This window comes from Crocodylus porosus, unplaced genomic scaffold, assembly GCF_001723895.1.
Source record: "Crocodylus porosus isolate Cpor-Errol unplaced genomic scaffold, CroPor_comp1, whole genome shotgun sequence".
Taxonomy (NCBI): Eukaryota; Metazoa; Chordata; order Crocodylia; family Crocodylidae; genus Crocodylus; species Crocodylus porosus.
The window spans coordinates 43,238,890-43,259,215 of record NW_017728950.1 but is presented as its reverse complement, the minus strand read 5'-3'; the positions used below and the strand labels follow the sequence as shown (position 1 = coordinate 43,259,215).

General features: G+C 46.0%; 1 protein-coding gene across 1 annotated transcript in view; it reads right to left on the bottom strand.

The window, feature by feature from the left end:
* DTWD2 (DTW domain containing 2) overlaps nucleotides 1–20,074 on the bottom strand; it is a 178,916-nt gene extending 158,842 nt beyond the window's left edge. Inside the window, exon 1 of the mRNA XM_019555202.1 lies at nucleotides 19,832–20,074. Coding sequence (XP_019410747.1) covers nucleotides 19,832–19,998 — 167 coding nt within the window. The 5' untranslated portion in view covers nucleotides 19,999–20,074. The remainder of the gene's footprint in view (nucleotides 1–19,831) is intronic.
* Nucleotides 20,075–20,326: the final 252 nt, after the last annotated feature.

The window sequence follows — 20,326 nt, the reverse complement described above, 5'->3', positions numbered from 1 at the left end:
GTCCCCCGGAACAGCTGCGAGGCTTGGGGCGTGCTGAAGGGGAGGTTTGGAGGCACGTGTAGCCCTTAAGGCGGGGCGCAGATAGACACCCCATTGTGGAGCAGGGACAGGAACATCGGTACCGTCCAGAAGGGAAACAGGCAGCCTCCATACTATATATTAGTCAAAGTCGTGGCGGGCGAGATTCGGAGGGTGCTACGTTCACCCTAACGTGACGGTGAGTGGCGCTAGAGAGTTTCACGGCCGCCCCTAGCGCGCGCTCCCTCACACTAACATATCTATATGTTTGAGAATGACTGTGATGTTATGTGATAATACAGGCAACCCTCATTTAACGCTGCTTCACTTAGTGTTATTTCATGATAACGCTCATTTTAAATTGATACCCGGTTTCACTTAGCGCTCAGCAAGTTTTATTATAACGCTCGCAGTCACCATCTTGGGTCATTAAAAACAACTGCAGTCACCATCTTAGGTTGTCAAATACTTTTGGTTTTGCTTAATACTTGTTTCACTTAACACTCGTTTTTTCAGGAACCAATTAAGAGTTCAAGCAGGGATTGCCTGTATGATGACCCCTGCATGATCCCCTTGTTGTGTGTAGGTCACTAACAGGCCCAGTGAACCCAGGTGGTGCTGGAGCCACTGAACTGTTTACCTGTGGTGTGAGCTCACTTATGCAACAGGTTGGAAAGTGCAAGAACAAGACTGCATGCATACATACACACGAGGTCATATTCTGCAAACTTCCAAGAGGAAGCTATAAACAGCAAGTGTGCAAGGGATTGTGTGTGGGTCCTGACTGCAGGTTCTGTGTGGCGGGTTTGGTTTGGTGGCTTGTGGATCATGGCTTGTGCATGAGTTTGTAAGCTTGAGAGAGAGAGAGAGAATCAGAGCTGTGAAGAGCCACATCGGATCTGGCCAGTCAGCGCGGCTATAGCTGTGAAGGTGTGCTAGGAGGCCGCCAGCAAAGTGACCACCTGAAGATCTTCTCTATTGGCCCGATAAGGCACCAAAGCCAGTTGGCTCTTAGGCATTTGTCTGCCAAATCTGAGCAGCTGCCAGACCTTAGCGTATGTATATCTAATTGCAGGGTGTGGAAATTGTGAGTGTACCCGTGCATTTCTGTGCATCTTGCCTTTTTATGTCTGTCGTACGTGTCCTCGTGTTCCTGTTTATTTTATCGGTCATTATTGTCATCCTTAAATCCTCGAGTCATGGTAGCATTAACCACTGTGTGTAATCTGAACCCTCCAGTTGTATATTTGTATATATATTGTATATAGTACCTCAGTTGTCAGTAGTTTGTTAGGAGATATATATATTTAGTTTGTTATAGTGGTTGTGTAGTTGCTATCAATAAACCAATAGATTCATTCCAGCTATAAACCAGTCTCAGCTCTTAATTTATGTAAATCCTCCCCAATCAGCCCAGAGTGGCACTGTGAATTAGATCAGTGAATGCTCTGAGGGATGCATTTGCACCCATCCTTTCAACTGTAAAATTTTCTTAATTAGTAATCAAAGTCTTAGTGTAACAACTGATTTCCCCTCCCCCTGAAACCCACAGTTCCCACATTTTTTGGCACCGGAAAGATCATTTTTCTTGTTTCTCTAGGCAGATTTTAAGTTGCTCTCCCCTTCCCTCCCATCCCTCCTGCCCAGATACGATTGCAGTTCCTACATTTTTTAGTTCCAGAAAGACCTTTTTTTGGTGTCTCCAGGTAGATTCTGACAGTTGCTCTCCCCTCCCCCGCTTGAAGTATATGCAGGAAACCCATCCCCTGCTGAGAGACGGATAGCCGTGAGAACTGAAAAACACTGGCCGGATATTAACTTATTTTGCAATTCAAGTAATCACCTCCTAATATTCATCCTCTTTGCCAACTGAAAGCCTTCCAGGAAAGGACAACCACTTTACCCCTCCTCCAACTGCAGTTGCAGGAGCTCAGACAGGGAAATGAGTAGTCTACCTGAAATGACTGTGGATTATCAGAAACAGCCATGGGGGACTGAATGATATTTGACATTATATTGTAGTATTTAAAGTTGGACTATGGGTTTGCACGCCTTTAGGATTCCAGGACAAAAGGCTTTCTCCTGGGACCTCTGTTTCTAGCCTAGGTCAAGGCTGTCTGACTTCTAAGTAAATGGGGGCTGCTAGTGGTTGCACTAGCAGGGGCAGCCCCCTCCCCTGCCAAGGCTACATGCCTGTGTGTGTAGGTAGACACTCTACCATCCATACAATGGCAGAGCAGATAAAAATCAACAATTTTTAAATAAAAAGCCAGATTAAAAGATAAAATACAATTAAATAAAAACAAAGATTTTTAAAAAACCTATACAAAGAGAGTTTTAAATTTTAAAATATGTTGAAGCTCAAAGATCTCATCATGGAATAGGGATTATAATTTCTAATTATATACTGTTTGAGACAATACATGCATATAACATTTCAGAAAACGTTTATAAATAGGTCACAACAGGCCATGGACTATATTAGGGGCCCAATCTTATGGGGTTCCCAGAGTCTCCTCTACAGATTAGCAAAGATTAAAGAAAACCACTCTACCCAGTGGGACTCGGTCTACAAGATCCCATTAAGCATCTCTGTGATGCTTAGTTTCAGTTCACGAACTGTTGCTTTGTGTCTCCAGAGATAACATCCTTGTTAACAGCAGTATATGGAGATGAAAGACAACACACCTGATTACCTACTCATCAGTCCTCTCCTCTCCCTGGAAGTTTGGGTACACAGTCAAGCCTTTACCTCAAAGTCCAAAGTTTCAAGAAGTTAAATGAATAGAGGATTGTTGCTGGGGGTGCAGCAGATCCAGGCAAGGAGGAGTCTGGAGATAAATGCAAGGAGGGAGGGGCAGTAGAAACAAAAGAGAAACATTTTAAGTAGAAGAATACAGACATCTAAAGGGATATGTACAGCCTCTCCACTGGTTTGATGTCCAGTGAGGGCATGGCATGGTATGGTAGAAGGGAAAACCTATCTTATCAGCAGGCTTGTCAGGCCCTAAGAGAGAGACCCTGCTTGAGAATGTTTTAATGAAGTTCTTCTACCTGTGGGTAAAGCAGGCATGCATTCAAAATACAAACAGTGCACAAAGAAATGCAAGGCCTGGTTGCCCAAATGAAACAACATCATGAGAAGTGCTCCTCAGGAGGAAGCTGTACTGAAGTTGATGAATGGAACATGTCTGAACATGCAGGATCTTCAAGTTTATTATTTCATGCTTCTTTCTTAAGGACTGTCTTCCTTGTCTGTATCTTTTGGGTTGGACTTCTGGACTGCCTGAATTCTCATAAAAATGTTTGAGCAAAAATATAGTTATTTTATGGAACTATCATATTTTTAATGCAGTTGCGATATAAAATAATGGCTGAAATACAGTCAGATCTTGCTTTTACAGTTTCACTTCTAAAGGAGTACTGAGCGCAGCGTGTAATACTAAATGAGAACTACTCTAATGACTGTACTGACTACTTTTGTTTAGGAGGATCCATCTTCAATATACAGGATTCTGACTATTAGGGGTGCACCAGTAGAGATTTTGGCAGCCAATGCCAATAGCTGCGTTTTAAGGAGGATACCCATCTGATTTCCGATATAGCTGCATGCAGCTGGTAAGTCTGTTGTGGTGGAAGGGGGAAGGAAGGGGCATGGGGGGGGTAAATCAAGGTCCCCTGTGGGGAGGGAGGAAGTGGGGCCGGGGCTCGGACCAGCACTGCCCAGCTGGGGTGGGGCGGGGCACAGGACAGAGCTGTGGCTTGTATGGGGATGCAGGGAGGTGGCTCCTGCTGCCGCCTGCACCCTAGGAGGACAGGGTGGGGGGAGCGTGCCCCCCAGATCTGCACAGGGTAGGGAAGGATGCCGCTGCAGGCCAGGCTCTTCCCAACACATGGGGCCTGCAGCCACCCCAAATTTTGCCACAGCCCCTTCCCAGTGCCGCTGCCACCTACCCCGAGCAGACTCCAGCACAGCCCCCACGTCCCGGAAATGCAGCCCTGAGTGCGGCCCCACAGCCCCAAGTACAGCTCCCATCTACCAGGAAGAGCCCAGTACAGCTCCAGCCCATAGCAGCATCCCACTGCACTTCCACTCCCGCCCCATACAGATCCAGGGGGCACACACTGCCCTCCCAGGGTGCATGCAGCAGCCTCGACAAGCCACAGCTCTGTCCTGCGCCCTGTCCCACTCCAGCTGGGTAGCAGCAGCCCCAGCCCCTGCCCCACTCCCTCCCTCCGCGTGCGATGCCTTGATCTACCCCCCTCCCCTCCATGTCCCTTCCTTCCCCCCTCCCCTTCCACCACAACAGATTTACCAGCTGCATACAGCTTTCCAAACTGCCAGGCTGTTCTCATTGATGCCTGCATGCTGCGCTGAGGCTGCATGCATTCACGGGCATTTATCAGCCAAATTATGGTCCACAACAGGCTGATTTCTGATACAATCAATTCTCTTTATATCAGTCCATCTTCAAAATCATCACTGTCTACATTTTCTGAGTTATCTGCTAATGATACCAGTGTTCCAGTTAAATGTATGTCACATAGTATCTCACCTGTAGGAAAAAAAGAAAAAATCTCCATCATCCACAAGCAACCACAGATATGTTTGTAATAAGAACCAGCAGATTACAGCCAAGAGGCAACTGATGGAAAAAATTCTTGGTTTGTTTATGCAACAAACTCTCCTTTCTGTATGGTTAAGAACACACACTTCATTGACATGGTTCAGTCATTATGACCAGGATACAGTCCACTGAACAGAACAGATAAAAGCAGGCAAATCGCTGGATAAAGTGTATGACAGAGAAACTAAACAGTGAGCAAAAAGTCTAGAGGGGAAAATTGTTAACCTGAGTCTCCATGGGTGGGGCAACATCCACAATGATCCATTTATATGGGCTTGTGTGACCTCAGAAGAGACTGTCTACCTTACAGAAACAATCGATACATCAGGAAATGCACACACAGCAGAATACTTGCAGTAAAAGCTGTAACAAACTGAAAAAAAACCCCAAATGTCTAGTACACAGCTTTGTTACAGACAATGCTGCAAACATATCAAAGGTGACAACAAATCTAGAAGAAAGTGAAGAAAGCCCCAAGCTAATAACATTTGATGCACCTCTTAGCCAAAGATTTCAGTGCTCCAGAAATGAAGGCTACTGTTGTTGATATTGCAAAATATTTCTGTAACAACCACTTTGCATCAGCTGCTCTGAAAAAAGCAAGAGAAACCAAACTAACTCTCCCACAGAACGTGCGAGGGAACACAGTAGTGGACTGTTTTAAGTGATATATATTGAGAACTGGCCTAATCTGATGACAATTTGTGAACACAATTGTGACAAACGAAATGGAACTGTCATAGCCAAGGTTCACAGCATTGGGCTAAAGAGAAATGTAGAACATACGCTGACTATCCTGCAGTTCATTTCTGTAGCCATGAACAAAGTGCAGGGAAATCGCTATTTTATTGCTGATGCTGTTGAAATTTGGAAGAAACTGAGCAAGACCTTGAAAAGAGAAATATTTGATGACAGTTAAATTACAGGCATTAAAAAAGAATGGCTCAAGCACTATCTCCGGCTCACTTTCTTGCCAATATTCTCAGTATTCTGTACCAGGGTCAATCCTTAAATGCTCAAGACGAGCTGGTTAAAACATGGGCATTCAGCAATCATCCCTCCATAATACCAACTACATTTCAGGACTAAGGATGAACCATTCAAGAAATATATGTTTGCTGACTAGATTTTTAAAAAAAATCTTAGTACTCACCAAATGAGACAATCTAGTGAGCAACCTGAGGATCAAAGGGAAACTGGGCAACAGTGACCATGAGATGATCACTTTCTCCATCCACTGTAAGTCAGAAAAATCAGACAGTGGAATAGAAATCCTTGATTTTAGAAAAGTTGACTTCCACAAGTTTAGAAGATTAGTTGGCAAGGTCCTGTGGGACCATGGTCTGATGAGGAAGGGAGTACAAAAAGAGTAGTCATTCTTTAAGCAATCCTAAGAGCACAAAGGAAGTCCATTCCCTTTTGTAAGAAAGGCAGCAAAAGGGCTGAGACACCCCGTTGGCTCAATAAGGAAGTCATGGACCTCCTGAAATTAAAGAGAGAAGTCTACAAGGGATGGCAGTCAGAAATAACCACCAAAGAGGAATACTCAGCAATAGCCAGTACCTGTAGGGAGTCGATTAGGACAGCAACGGCACAAACTGAATACAAATTGGCAACTGGAATCAAGGATAACAAAAAGTCCTTCTTTAGATGTGTAGGAAGCCGGGGGGGGGGGGGGGGGGAATAAGGGAAGCATAGGGCCCCTGATGAACAAAATGGGATGGCTGATAACCAACACTCAGGACACAACAAAACTCCTGAATGAATACTTCAACATGTTCATCAATGGATATTAAAAGTGAACTGGCACAATTCACTGACAACACCAAACTATGGGGAAGCGTGGTCATGCCTGAAGACAGGCTGGCAATAAAGGCCAACCTGGACAGGCTTGTGAGGTAGGCGGATCTCAACCTGATGACATTAAATACAGAGAAATATAAAGTGCTCCATCTAGGGAGAAATAAACCTACAACACACTTACAGACTCAGCAGTGCTATGCTTGCCAGCACCATAACTGGACAAGACCTGGGTATCGTGATAGACCACAAAATGAACATGAGCCACCAATGTAATGCCATAGCTGGCAGAGCTAATCAAACACTGGCATGCATCTACTGAGGCATTCTGAGCAAGGCTAACGATTTCATCCTCCTGCTCTACTTGGCCTTGGTGAGATCACAGCTGGAGTACTCTGTCCAGTTCTGGGCGCTGCACTTCAGCAAGCATGTTGAGGAGCTTGAAAGAATCCAGAAGAGGGCCATGTGCATGATTAGAGGCTTACAGAGCAAGTCATATGAAGAGAGGCTGAAAGACTTGGAACTGTTCAGCCTGGAAAAGAAAAGACTCAGAGGGGACTTGGGGGCAGCCTATATCAGTGATGTACATCAGGGCCTGAGGAAGCATCTGTTCAGCAAGACCCCCCAGGGGAGGATAAGAAACAAGAGGCACAAACTGATTGAAGATCACTTCAGACGACATAAGGAAAAACTTCTTTACAAGTCAAGTGCCAAGGGTTTGGAACAGGTTCCCTCCAGAGGCGGTATAGTCACCCACCCTGGAGATCTTCAAAAAGTGTCTTGACGCCCACCCTGCTGGGTTCATCTGATCCCAGAGGTCTTTCCTATCCATGTGCAGGGGGACTGGACTCGGTGATCTATAAGGTCCTTTCCAGCCCCTAGCATCTATAAAACTATGAAACGCACAACTCCCTGGACCACTTCCTACCTTTGTAGAAATGCAGCCAGTCTTAGACCTTCCCCTATAACCAACCTATCCTCCTTTATATGCCTCCAGTTTAGCCTTCTCTCTGGCCAAATGTACATACAGGTTTCCCTCACTTTATGCTGTACATGCATTCTTGGAAAATGGCACATAACTCACATTTGCATAAAGGGAACCCACTTCACAATGTAACAAATAGGGATATATTCCAAAACCTCGATTGCACTGACCCCCCCCCACACACACTTCTACCACTTTTACAAGACAAATTTTGGTACTCACCAACAGCAGACAGTATACACAAGCACAGGACACTATCATAATGGGGATGGCAACTACAGAACCACATCGCAGACAATGAACAAGGAACACAGATCCAGACAGGAGACTATATTTTGGTGCATGTCACTCTCACAACACACCACACAAAGCAGCTGACTGTGGGCTTCCACACCACTGATTGCATAAGAGCGCATTTACCTTGTATATAACGAAATTTTGGTTTAAAAAGGGTCATCAGATAAGAGCACATTTTCACACAGAGAACCCGCATAAAGTGAGAGAAACCTGTATACAAAAAAACCCTGCAGCAATCTCCTTTCCTAAAATATGCAAGTAATTTGTTTTCATTGTAAACCCTACAAGCTCTATGGCATTAGATGCACAACAACCCCCTCACAACACACTACTTATTTAAAGCATCTAGAGAAAGTGCCTGCAGCCTACTTTAACAGCCTAAGAAATCAAAGGCTTTGAAGCAATTTGGATGCATAAGATATTCCTGAATAATTAATCAAGCTTATTTTTTTTCTCTGATATTTTCAAGTAAACAAATTAATATTCATGTTTACACTGAATCTGTTTTAAAAACAAGTTAAAATAGCCCAGTAATATCCCATCAGGAAACTACATACCTTCCCCTTGTGCTTACAAAAATTGCTCCCAACTTAAATTTTCCAAATGTAGAGAAGTGTATCACATGAAAAATGTGTAATGTTGTGTGATAGTATAAGCTATTCAGGAGGCCTGTGCGAAGTGGCAAGTATTCGCTTTGGATTCAGCCGATTTGGAGGACAGTGATTCAGTTTGGAGATTCATATCACTGTCCCAATCCAATTCAGTGGAATCAGATCTGAAGGATTTAGTAGTGCTGCTTCGGTGACTTGGCCAAAGACTAAACAGGCAACTGGCACAGCTTCCTCCAGCTGGTAAGTCGGTTGGGATTGAGGGAGGGAAGGGGCAAGATGCCCAGCCCTGGTGCCACTTGCCAAGACAGGGTGGGAGTGAGGGGTGCAGGATGTGGACGCAGTTCACTCTGAGCAGAAGGCGGCAAGCAGCAGCATGGCATAGCCTCCATTCCTAGCGCTGCCACATCCACTTCCTATGTTCCCCCACACTGGCTGCCAAGCAGCAGCAGGCCAGAGCCTCCACTCCCAACGCTGATGTGTGTGCGGCAGCAGTGGGAATGGGGGCTATGCCCTGCTGTCACTTGCCCCCTTCCACCTGGAGAGAACCTTGCCCGCATCCCACTGTGGTGGGGCATGCAGCAGCAGGGCATAACCCCCAGTCTGAGCATCCACCCCCTCCCCTAGCCCCATGCCCCCCGCCTTGGCTGGGCAGCTTGAATTGGTTCGGAGCTTTTACTTGGTCTCCCGATTCGATTTGGAGATTTGGTCCCCAATCAGGCCAAATCTCCTTCAAACTGAAATCGGTTAACAAAGCTTCACACAGCCCTACTATTCAGTGCTATTCTTTCTTTAACAGACAAACCGTCTACCTAAAGGTCCTTCAAATCAAGCAAGTGGATCAAGTTAACTATGCATCAGTTTTCTCGGTATCATGTAAGTGACCAAACTACAGATTAGATCATTTCAGCTTTGTATTTTCTTACCTTATCCATAACTAAAAATATTTATATTTTATCCAAACATCCAGTGTAATAGACTTGAAGCAGCAGTCAGAGCTACCTTCAAAAGGAGTTACTTCTAGTCCTGCAAGGACAAAAAGGATTGCTACACCTTTGTTTAGGCACGAAACTTAGGCGTGAACACAGCCAGACTGCAGACAATCTTATACACAATTTAAGGAGCGTTCTTTACAGTAAAAAATAGGGGTCTGATCCTGTAAAGTCCCTCAGATGTGACTCTCACTGATTTCCAAGGGATTTCTGTAGCACAGAATTTGATAAGCCCTTAATCAAGATCTGTGTCCTCAAGTTGCTACACAGTGCTTTTGTACAACTCAGTGCATTCAGAGCATTTCAACTATTTAACAACACACAATATATGTAAGAAACAGCAATGCAGTAACCTCCACATAAGACCACTTTGCTCAAAGTGTTATACTATGATGTCTAAATATTCTCATTTTTAAAGCACTTCTAATTATAGGGTGTATCAATACATCAGTCCATACTGGATTGGCACTAATGAAAGGAAAATTGACATTATTCGCAATTGAGGTTTTTTTGGTCAGTGTAGACGATAATGTCATCAATAAATTTTGCGTGCATTAGCACACCTGCAGCATGCACACAACCAGGAATGCGGCTGAGCAGCTTGGAGAGCAGCGTCTGGCCAATAAGTCTGTGGCTGAAAGAGGCGTGGAGGAAGGATGGGGTGTTGGGGGGCAAGGCAGATCAAAGCCCCCACAGTGAGGGAGGGAGTGGGGCAGAGGCAGGCACTGCCCAGCTGGGGCAGTGCGGGGTGCGGGACGGAGTTGCGAGCAGCTTGTCCAAGGGGCGCAGGGGGAGTGGCTCTCTGCTGCCGAGTGCACCCCCAAGGGAGGCATGGGGGCACGTGCCCTCCGGTTCTGTGCATGGGGCAAGGGTGGGCTGCCTATTGTGAGCTCAGGACCAGGGGCTGCACCTACTTCTTCCTGAAAGGAGGGGCTAGGTTGGGGCTGCCCTTGGGGTGGGCAGGGCAGGCGAAAGCGCTGGGGGCTACAACCACTCCACAGTTCCCCATGATATCTTTTACTAGGCCAACTAAATAGTGGGAAAAATTGTTCTTTGCAGGCTTCCGGGCACAAACACCCCTCTTCAGGAATAGGGAAAGTCTGTTGTCGTCAGAGATAACATCCTTGTTAACAGCAGTATACGGAAATGAAAGATATCAGACCTGATTACCGACCCACTTGTCTCTCTGCAATTCTGTGTGCACACAGTCAAGCCCTTACTTTTCTCTAAAAGGGCAAAGTTTCAAGAAGTTAAAGAACAAAGAAGTTAAAATGAACAAAAAGTTAAATGAACAAAAAATATCAAGCAACAAGAATGCGCTTTTTGTAGAAAACAGTACTTAAAAATCAAGGCTTCTTGACCAGTGATTTAAATCGTGATTTAAATCATGATTGAAATTGATTTGATTTAAATCTCAAATCCACCCTGCCAAGGGTGGGCAATTATTTAGGCTAACAGGCCACCTAATGAGTTTTGGCAAGCTGTCAAGGGCCACATACATAAAATCTTTCAGAAGATATCATTTAACAAGTTACAGATAAAAAAACAAATCATATAATAAAAATGAAACATCTACTATACCATATTTTAATTTTACTTCAAAAAATATTTTTGTTTTCATTTGTGTTTTTTTGAGTAGTAAATATAGAGGCAATTGTATTATAGCTCAAAATAAAGTCCTACTTGTGTATATTGTGTAGGTGGGTATGTGGGCACACGTAGGGTGTGTTGGGGGGGTGCAGGGGCATTGAAATTGGAATTAGATGATCATATTCCACTATCCAGAAGACCTCTGTGGATCATGACATTTTCAAATAATCAAATAAAGAGACATCAGAAATGTTCTACTAATTTAGAGTGACATTAGAAATTACTTTGAAGAGTCCACAATAAATCAGAATGATTGCAATTCTTCTATGCTGTGGAATCATTCTTATAACAAAGCTATGCTATTATTTTGAGGAAGAGTGCTTATAACTCAAAGTTAAGCTTCAAGACACTGGGAAGTTTTATTAAGCTCAGTTCACAGATGAGGAACATGAGTCACAGAAGTGATAGACTTTTCTTCATACACAATAACTAAACTGAGAATAAAATTAATTTCCAGTCTCCCAGGACATTATTTCAACAAATTTTAGCAAACACTGCCTTTTGGATGCCACTGTTCATTTTCTCTTTAAAGAAAACTGTTCAGGCAAATGCTATAAAGTATATCACAAAAAAAATTACTAAAGAAAACATCCTAATTCTCAAATCCTGCAGAACAGAATGAAACCATTTTTGAAACTAGGAACTGCAATAGGAAGGAAAGCTCTATAGTTATGTCTGAAAGTCTAACATACTGCCGTCAATTTTCTTACTAAAAATCAGATTATACAAGGGAAACAATTCAATTACCTTTTAAGACTATACTCATGTTGATAGAAGAGATAGCTTCAAGAGAAGGGAGACATAAGGTAGACAAAAACATCTTTTACTTTCCTGTTTCAGTGCCTGCCTCAGAACCAACATCCTTAGAGATAATTTATTCAGCTAGACAATGCATTCAGCAATTAGCTCATCTACTGAAAGTGAGTTAAAGTCACATCTAAAAGACAAAACAGATGCTAAATATTAACATGTGGCCTAAACTACGCACATTAATACTAAGAGCTATGTATATAAACAGTAATGCCCCAAATGCTAAGTACTATACAAACTTATTCAAAGACACTTTCTGCTCCAAAGAGCTTAAAAGAAAAACAAGGCAATCAAGAAGAAAAAGGGTAAGGACAAAACTGAAGCCAAAGCCATAGTTTACTTAGAGACTAAGGAATGAAGGAAAACTACATAAATAATATTCATCTAGTGAGTCCTAAGACAAGAATCTCCATGCCAATATACTTAAAACGAGATAACATGATTAACCTAGACCTCCACTTAAAACAGCTTTCTTTCTTCAAGCCTGGAACCAAACTGCCTCACTAAAGCCATTCATTTCACAGACCAAAATCTAAATCCTACCTTTCTGGAGACAGTTTGCCACCCTGTTTTGCCAACAGTACTAAAATGGAGGGTTCTATCCCAAATGGAGAAATAAAGTTAAGAGAACCCCCGCCCCACAAAGAATACAAGACCTATAATAATGTAAGCAGTATGACATAAATTAATTGCCAGTAATTACAGGAGATGCTGTTCCATGTCTTATATATTTCTCTTCCTACATATAACACCTTTCCAATTAATTTATTGGTGATCATTTTTAATACCTCATACACAAATCCAAGATGAAAGGTCACAAATAACTCTTTAATTTCTCAAAAACCCACCAATACATACATTAAAGTAATTTTCAGTTGCTATATACCAATAATTCTCACAAACCTCTGTACTAACCACACTGGCTAAATGACCACAAACAAATTACAAAATAATAAAACTACTAGGTGTTAAATGTATTTTGAAGTGCTTTAATTCAATAATTCAAAACTGCACAGGTCAGACCTGTGAGTATGGGGAGCTAGAGCAATTTAAATGAGGCTGCACTATTATGCAGTAAGCACACATCAACTGAGACTGGTACTTAAAAATGACCCAATCTATGCAATGGCTTTATAGTTTCTAGTAGAAAGACAAATCTTCCAACATAAACCAAGACAAACTACAGCCTATCTTTGAAAGTAGCTACTAAAACAGGATGTGAACACTTTTCCTAGGTTTGAACACATTACAGAATACATTACCAGAAGACATAAATAATAGCAAACTTTTGCTTATTACTGGTTTTTACATTTCCACATTTCCAATCAGATCATCACTAAGTCACCTATAATTACTCCATGACTAAATAAAATACGTGAAGAGCTCCCATGAGGGAAGCATAGGCAAATAGATAGAATATAGTTTATAGTAGATGCCTCAAATGAAAATCAATTCGAGGAAAATTATAAGAGTGTGATAAACTAATCTACATGAAAACAGGAAAGCTGTCTGAACAGTCTCAAATCCAATTAAACTGAGCTTACATCTCATCCTATACTCATTATTTATGCAGTCTATGAAGCTTTAAGTGATTCACTGACCAGAAAAAAGGAAAAATAAATTATTTTAAATTTGCATGTCTACTACAATTTATAATCATCCACATTTACTATAAATAAAAGATAAAATAAGCTGCTTGTTCATTTGGTTTAAACCTTTCTCCCCCATTTTGTTTGCATCATTTAGGAAAGTTTCACTAATGGTCAGATGCATCATTCTTATAAACTGCCCTTGATGAGCCCGTGAACATAGCTCCACTGGCTCTGCAAGAGGATTTCTACACGTAATAATTGAAACAAACCTGGAATAAGAAACAAAAGATCAGGTGTAAGAACCCAGGAAGGGGGGAAAAGCATAAGGGGCACAGGGTCTTATACATGTAAACTTTTGAATCCATCCAAAAGACCCTTCTAAATACAGGCAGACAGCAGAAATAATAAAAAAAAAAGCTTCTAATTTTTAAGGAAGCTATATAAAGGCTGGATAAAAGATACTTAGCAGAAAAAAAAGAAAATGCTTTGAAGGTACTTTTTTTTTTTTTTTACCTTTAAAGCAAAAGTAAGTAGAAAATGTAATGCAATAACAAGACTGAAAGTTTCATAAATTTATATCAGCTCTGAACACAAAAATCAAGGTTTGCTGTAGCAGTTTGAGTTATACAACTCATTTTAACTTTATTTCCCATTAGACCCACTGAGGTCCTCATGTTTCAGAAACAAACTGAAGTGAATACACTTACCATTAAGTGGCATGACACGCATGGGCATGCACCGCACCCTGAGGGTTCCCTCATGGTCTGCGGCCCCCCACTCTGGCACCTCCGAGACGGTCACCCAGACGGAGCCCATGGTTCCGGGCTCCACGCAAACGGAGCCTTTGGCTCTCGGCTGGGGAGGCTGCCTGTCCTTTTTTCAGGCTCTGGGGCCTGAGAGCATGGCCATCTCCCCTTGTAGGGTCTGCTCCCTACTGGGGTCTCTGGTGCACCAGCTGGAGGAGCTCCAGACCACAGTTCAGAGACTGCGTGCCAACAGGGACTGTGAGCAGAAGACAGACGCCCACTGCCAGGCCCTTCTCCCCCTGGAGGTAGAGGGTAGACCACGGTCTCCCTCCATGACAAGGGAGGACTTGGGGACCTTCCCTTCTGTCCAGCCATGGGGATGGACCAAGGTGGTCAAGGGCCCCAGGGCCCGCCGCACCAAGCCCCCTGTGCTGTTGGAGCTTTGCAACAAGTATGAGCCTCTTGCAGCCCCAGCAGAGCCTGCTGAGTTGCCAGCTCCCACAGGCAACACAGAAGACACTGTAGCTACCGTCCCCACTCTCTCCAAGATCAAACACATAGTGTTTGTGGTGAGAGACTATCCTGAGGGGGCAATCTGCCAACCCGATCCCTTAGCTCGGGAAGTCTGCTGCTTCCCGGGGGCCCACTTCCGTGACGTTGCGGACAAGATCCCTAAGCTCTTCCAGCCCACAGATGCTATCCCATGCTTCTCATCAATGTGGGCACCAATGACACGGCTTGGAGTGCTCCTAGCCGGGTCATGAGGTGCTTCATGGATTTGGGAGCAGGGCTAAAGGGTCTGAGAGCACAGGTGGTGTTTTCTTTGATCCTCCCAGTCTCCGGCTATGGGCTGACGATGGAGAGGAGGATCCACATAGTCAACCAAAGACTGTGGTGCTGGTGCCATTGTGAAGGCTTTGGCTTCCATGACTACAGTCCGCTCTTTGGAGAGAGAGGCAGCAAGCTGTTGGGAAGGGACAGCCTCCACCTCTCTCTGTTGGGGAGGAGGCTCTTCTCAGCTAGACTGGCTGACCTGCTCCACCAGGCTTTAAACTAAGCCCACTAGGGGATGCGGGGGACTACTGCCGCTGCTGGCCTTTGCAAAGCCAGCAAGTCAAGGCACATAAGGGATCCCACCCCAGCTCTGGAACAAAATGTAAGCAAGGCAAGAGCCCCTAAGGGGACACTTGCATGTCTATACACAAATGCCAGGAGCCTGAGGAATAAGCAGGAGGAATTTGTTCTCCTCCTAAATGCAAATAACTACAATGTCATTGGGATAACAGAGACCTGGTGGGACTCCACCCATGACTGGACCACGGGTATAGAAGGATAAAACCTGTACAGGAGGGATCGAGTGGACAGAAAGGGCGGGGGCATAGCTCTCCATGTCAAGGAAAGCTACGTGTCTCTGCAAGCTGACATTGGCACCCATGGTGGACAACTTGAGACCCTCTGGGTTAAAATCCATGGGGAACATGGCACAGGGGATACTATGGTGGGGGTCTACTACAGACCCCCTACCCAGAGTCAAGACCTCAACCAGGAGTATTGTTGTCATGGGAGACTTTAACTACCCAGGTATCTCATGGGAGGAGCGCTCAGCCAAATCCGAGTAGTCGCAAAGCTTTCTCGTGTGGACGACCTCTATCTGACGCAGGAAGTCAACGGGCCGACAAGAGGAAAAGCACTGCTCGACCTCGTACTGACAACCAGGGGTGACCTAACTGGCAACCTAGCAATCAAAGGGAAGCTGGGTGACAGTGATCATGAACTGATCACCTTCATCATCTGCTGTAAAGCTGGCAAGTCAGTCAGTTGTACAGAAGTCCTTGACTTCAAGAAAGCTGACTTTGACAAGCTAAGGAGACTTTTCAGAGAGGCCCTAAAACGCCACAACCCAATGGAGAGAGGAGTTCAGGATGTGTGGATGCTCCTCAAGTGAGCAATCCTGGATGTGCAAGCAAAGTCCATCCTGTTTTGGAAGAAAGGCAGCAGGAGGGCACAGCAGCCCCCTTGGCTCTCCAGAGAACTGGCGGACATCCTGCATCTTAAAAGGAAGACCTACAAAGGATGGAGGACTTGAACTGACACCAAGGAGGACTACTCTGCTTTAGTCCGAGAGCAAATCAGGAAAGCCAAGGCTGCAATGGAACTCCAGCTAGCTACAAATATCAAGGACAATAAAAAGTCCTTTTTTAGAGATGCCCTTGCGGGGAACAAGAGGAAAAGCAAGGGCAACACTGGACCCCTGCTAAACCAGATGCGGCAACTGACACCCAGGAAAAAGCAAACTTGCTAAATGGGTACTTTGCGTCAGTTTTCCATCAGCCCCATGGGGCAGCCATGCCCACTATGGGTCAGGGAGGCCTGGGTGAGGGAGACTGCTTGCCCTCCATCGAAGCTGACCTCATGAAAGAACACCTTGACAGGCTGGATACCTTCATGTCAGCCGGCCCTGATGGGTTACACTCAAGGGTACTCAGGGAGCTGGCGAGCATCATAGCTCAGCCACTGGCACGGATCTTTGAGAGTTCTTGGAGCTCTGGTGAAGTGCCTGATGATTGGAAGAGGGCCAATGTCGTGCCTATCTTCAAGAAAGGGAGGGCAGTAGATCCGGTAAACTACAGGCCCATCATCCTGACCTCTATCCTGGGGAAGGTCTTGGAAAAGATTACCAAGGAGGCCATCCTTAGGCTAGCTGAAGGCAATATCCTGAGGGATACCCAGCATGGGTATGTTGCAGGTAGGTCTTGCTTGACCAATCTCATTTCCTTTTATGACCAGGTGACCTATCACCTGGACAAGGGGGAAGAAATCGATGTTGTACACCTCAACTTTAAAAAAAGCCTTTGATCTGGTATCCCACAATCACCTCTTGGCTAAACTGGCTAACTGCAGCCTTGATGTCACCATGATCCGCTGGCTGGGGAACTGGCTCTGTGGTAGGACCCAGAGGGTGGTGGTCAACGGGAGCCAGTTGGCTTGGTGTGCTGTGACCAGTGGAGTCCCCCAAGGCTCTGTCCTAGGGCCTATACTGTTTAACATCTACATCAATGATGTGGACACTGGAGTCAGAAGTAGACTGGCCAAGTTCACCGATGACACCAAACTCTGGGGTAAAGCATCCACACCCGAGGACAGGAGGGTGATCCAGGTGGATCTGGACAGACTCATGAAATGGGTGGATGAGAACCTGCTGGTGTTAAACACTGAAAAATGCAAGGTTCTCCACCTTGGGAGGAAAAACCTGCACCATGCATATAGGCTTGGTAGTGCTCCACTGGTTAGCTCTACAGATGAAAGGGACTTGGGGGTCCTGGTTGACCACAAGATGAACATAAGCTTTCAGTGTGATGCTGTGGCTAGTAAAGAGAGCAAAACGCTGGCTTGCATCCACAGATGCTTCTCAAGCAGATCCCGGGACGTCATTCTCCCATTGTACTCGGCCTTGGTGAGGCCACAGCTGGAGTACTGTGTCCAGTTTTGGGCTCTGCAATTCAAAAAGGATGTGGAAAAGCTTGAGAGAGTCCAGAGGAGAGCCACGCACATGATCAGAGGGCAGGAAAACAGACCATATTCTGAGAGGCTGAGAGCAATGGGGCTATTCAGCCTGGAAAAGCACAGGCTCAGGGGTGATCTGGTGGCCACCTATAAGCTTATCAGAGGTGCTCATCAGGATCTGGGGGGAACGACTGTTCACCAGAGCGCCCCAAGGGATGACAAGATCAAACAGTCACAAACTCAACTGTGACCGGTTGAGGCTGGACATAAGAAAGAACTACTTCACCATCACTTCTGTCATGGAACCACCACCCCTGAGCTAAAGTCTGATGTGGAGCCAAGCAATTTGAACTGGCAATGACAATGCATCACCTCCCAGCCCACTATGCCATTACTTCCAGTCTCTTTGTAGAACCCCTGCTGACTTTGCACAGAGTCCCTGAGCCCCACAGGATCACAGACAATGAGGGTTGGAAGGGATCTCAGTATGTCATCTAATCCAATCCCATGCTCAAATCAAGACCATCTCCAACTATCTCTTCCCAGCCAAGGTTTTGCCTACCCAGGTATTAAAAATCTCTAAGGATAGAGACTCCACAACCACTCTGGGTAGCCTGTTCCAGTACTTTACTACCCTCCTCGTGAGAAACTTTTTCCTAATATGTAACCCAAACTTCCATTGCTGCAACTTCAGACTATTGCTCCTGGTTCTGTCATCTGCCATCAGTGAGAAAAGTCTGGCTCCATTCTCTGAACCACCCTTCAGGCAGCTGAAAACTGCTATCTAATCTGCCCTCAGCCTTCTCTTCTCCAGACTAACTAAGCCCAGTTCCCTCAGCCTTTCCTTATGAGCCATGGTCCCCAGCCCCCTAACCATTTTTATTGGCCTCCAATTTGTCCACGTTGTTTCTGTAGTGGGGACCCCAAAATCTGACAGTACTCCAGATGTGGCCTCACTGGTGCTGAACAGAGGGGAATAATCACTTCCCTTGATTTGCTAACAGCACTCCTATTAATGCAGCCAGTATGCTATTAGCCTTCTTCACAAGCGCACACTGTTGGCTCATATTCAGCTTACTGTCGGCTATAACCCCCACAAAGTCCTGAGCTACTCCTTAGCCAGTCAGTCAGAACCCAGTTGGAAAACCACTACTCTAATAGAATGATTCCCAACCAGGGTGCCCTGGGCTGCTACCAGATCCTTTGAAGAGTGCCAAGGAGATAAGCAAATAAGCTAAACAGAAAAGCCAGGCTGGCTTGTCCCTGCCTGGATAATCCCCTACCCCTACTACCAGGAAGCTACTACTCCCCTGCATAAGGAGGCAAGCATTGTAATAAGTTCGTTTTTGAAATGGGGTGCTACCTGCTTCACGGAAGCTACAGACGGGATCTTGAGTCCAGGGACAGAGTCCTTGAGTCTAAAAAGATTGAGAACTGCTGCTCTGGTGGCACAGGCCTTCAGGGAAAGCCCACTGAGCAGAACCAGGTGGGGCACTGGTGCACTTGCACCTCTGATTTCTGCTCCACCCACAGTTTAAAACCAACTGCCTGGCAGTGGTAACAGTATTTCTAGGCAGGCAGCGCTGAGTAAGTCATGTGACATCATGCCTTATTATCATCTACCCTATCCCTTCAAAACTCTTCATTAGGTGTTAATGCCCATGCCTTCTGTTGTTCTGGTCTGGACATCGCACCCATCACGCTATACTTTGTTGTACCGCGCTCTCAGGGGCTGCTCCTGCCACTGCTTTTAACTCCTTCCAAAGAAGCTGCACTGCTTTTGGCACCCATCTTAAATTCCATGGCACAGCCTGAGGCCCTGAGCCTGCTAGTGAAGCTGCCTGATTATTCTGAACTAGAGACAAATGGGTGCTGTGTTGCCTGTGGCCCTACACCCCCCCCCAGGCCTGGGTCTCCTTTAAAAATTTGTCTGTCTCTTTCTCAGGGAGACAACTGCACCCAGTGAGACACCAGCCCATATCAATGCTAATAACCAGGGGCAGGGCGAGCAGAGAATCCTCTCCGCGCAAGCGCCCCCAGTGGCAGGGGCAGGTGGCTTTTGCGCATGCGGCAAGGCGAGCGGGAGCCAGTGAGAAAAGGTCCTCCTGCACATGCGCCATGGTGAGCCGGGACCAGGGGAGGAGTGTCCTCCCGCGCATGCGTCACACGAGCCGGGACCAGTGCCCGCCCCCCGGTCTCACCTGCAGCGGTCGCACTCAGGCCTTCGGGCGCAGCTCTCTACGGGTAGTGCCCACAGGCCCCCGCAGCCATCGCCATCGCTTTCCTCCTCCCCCTCCGCCGCGGGCCGCTCCGCAGCCTCGTGGGCCGCCGCCGACCCTTCGCGGGCAGCAGCCGGGCTCCGCTCCATGTCGTCGGGCGGGAGGCGGCCGCGCGGGGGCGCCAGAGGCTGCGGAGCGGCGGCTAGGCCGGGTCACGTGGTCAGGGACCCGCTTTTCAGCACCTGCCCCTCGCGTGCGCCCCGCCTTCAGGGCTGATCCACCAATCAGGGCGGCGTGGGGCGAGTTGCGCCAGAATGCTGCGGAGCAAGGCGCGCATGCGCAGCGTGCGTCTCTGGTGACGCGCTGCGTTGCCTTGTGACGCGCGTGGTGTTAGGATGTTGTGTTCTGCCTGACCTGGAGTGGTGGCACAGATACACCGCGCGCATACGTTGGCCTGTCGCAGGATTTGGTGCCCTT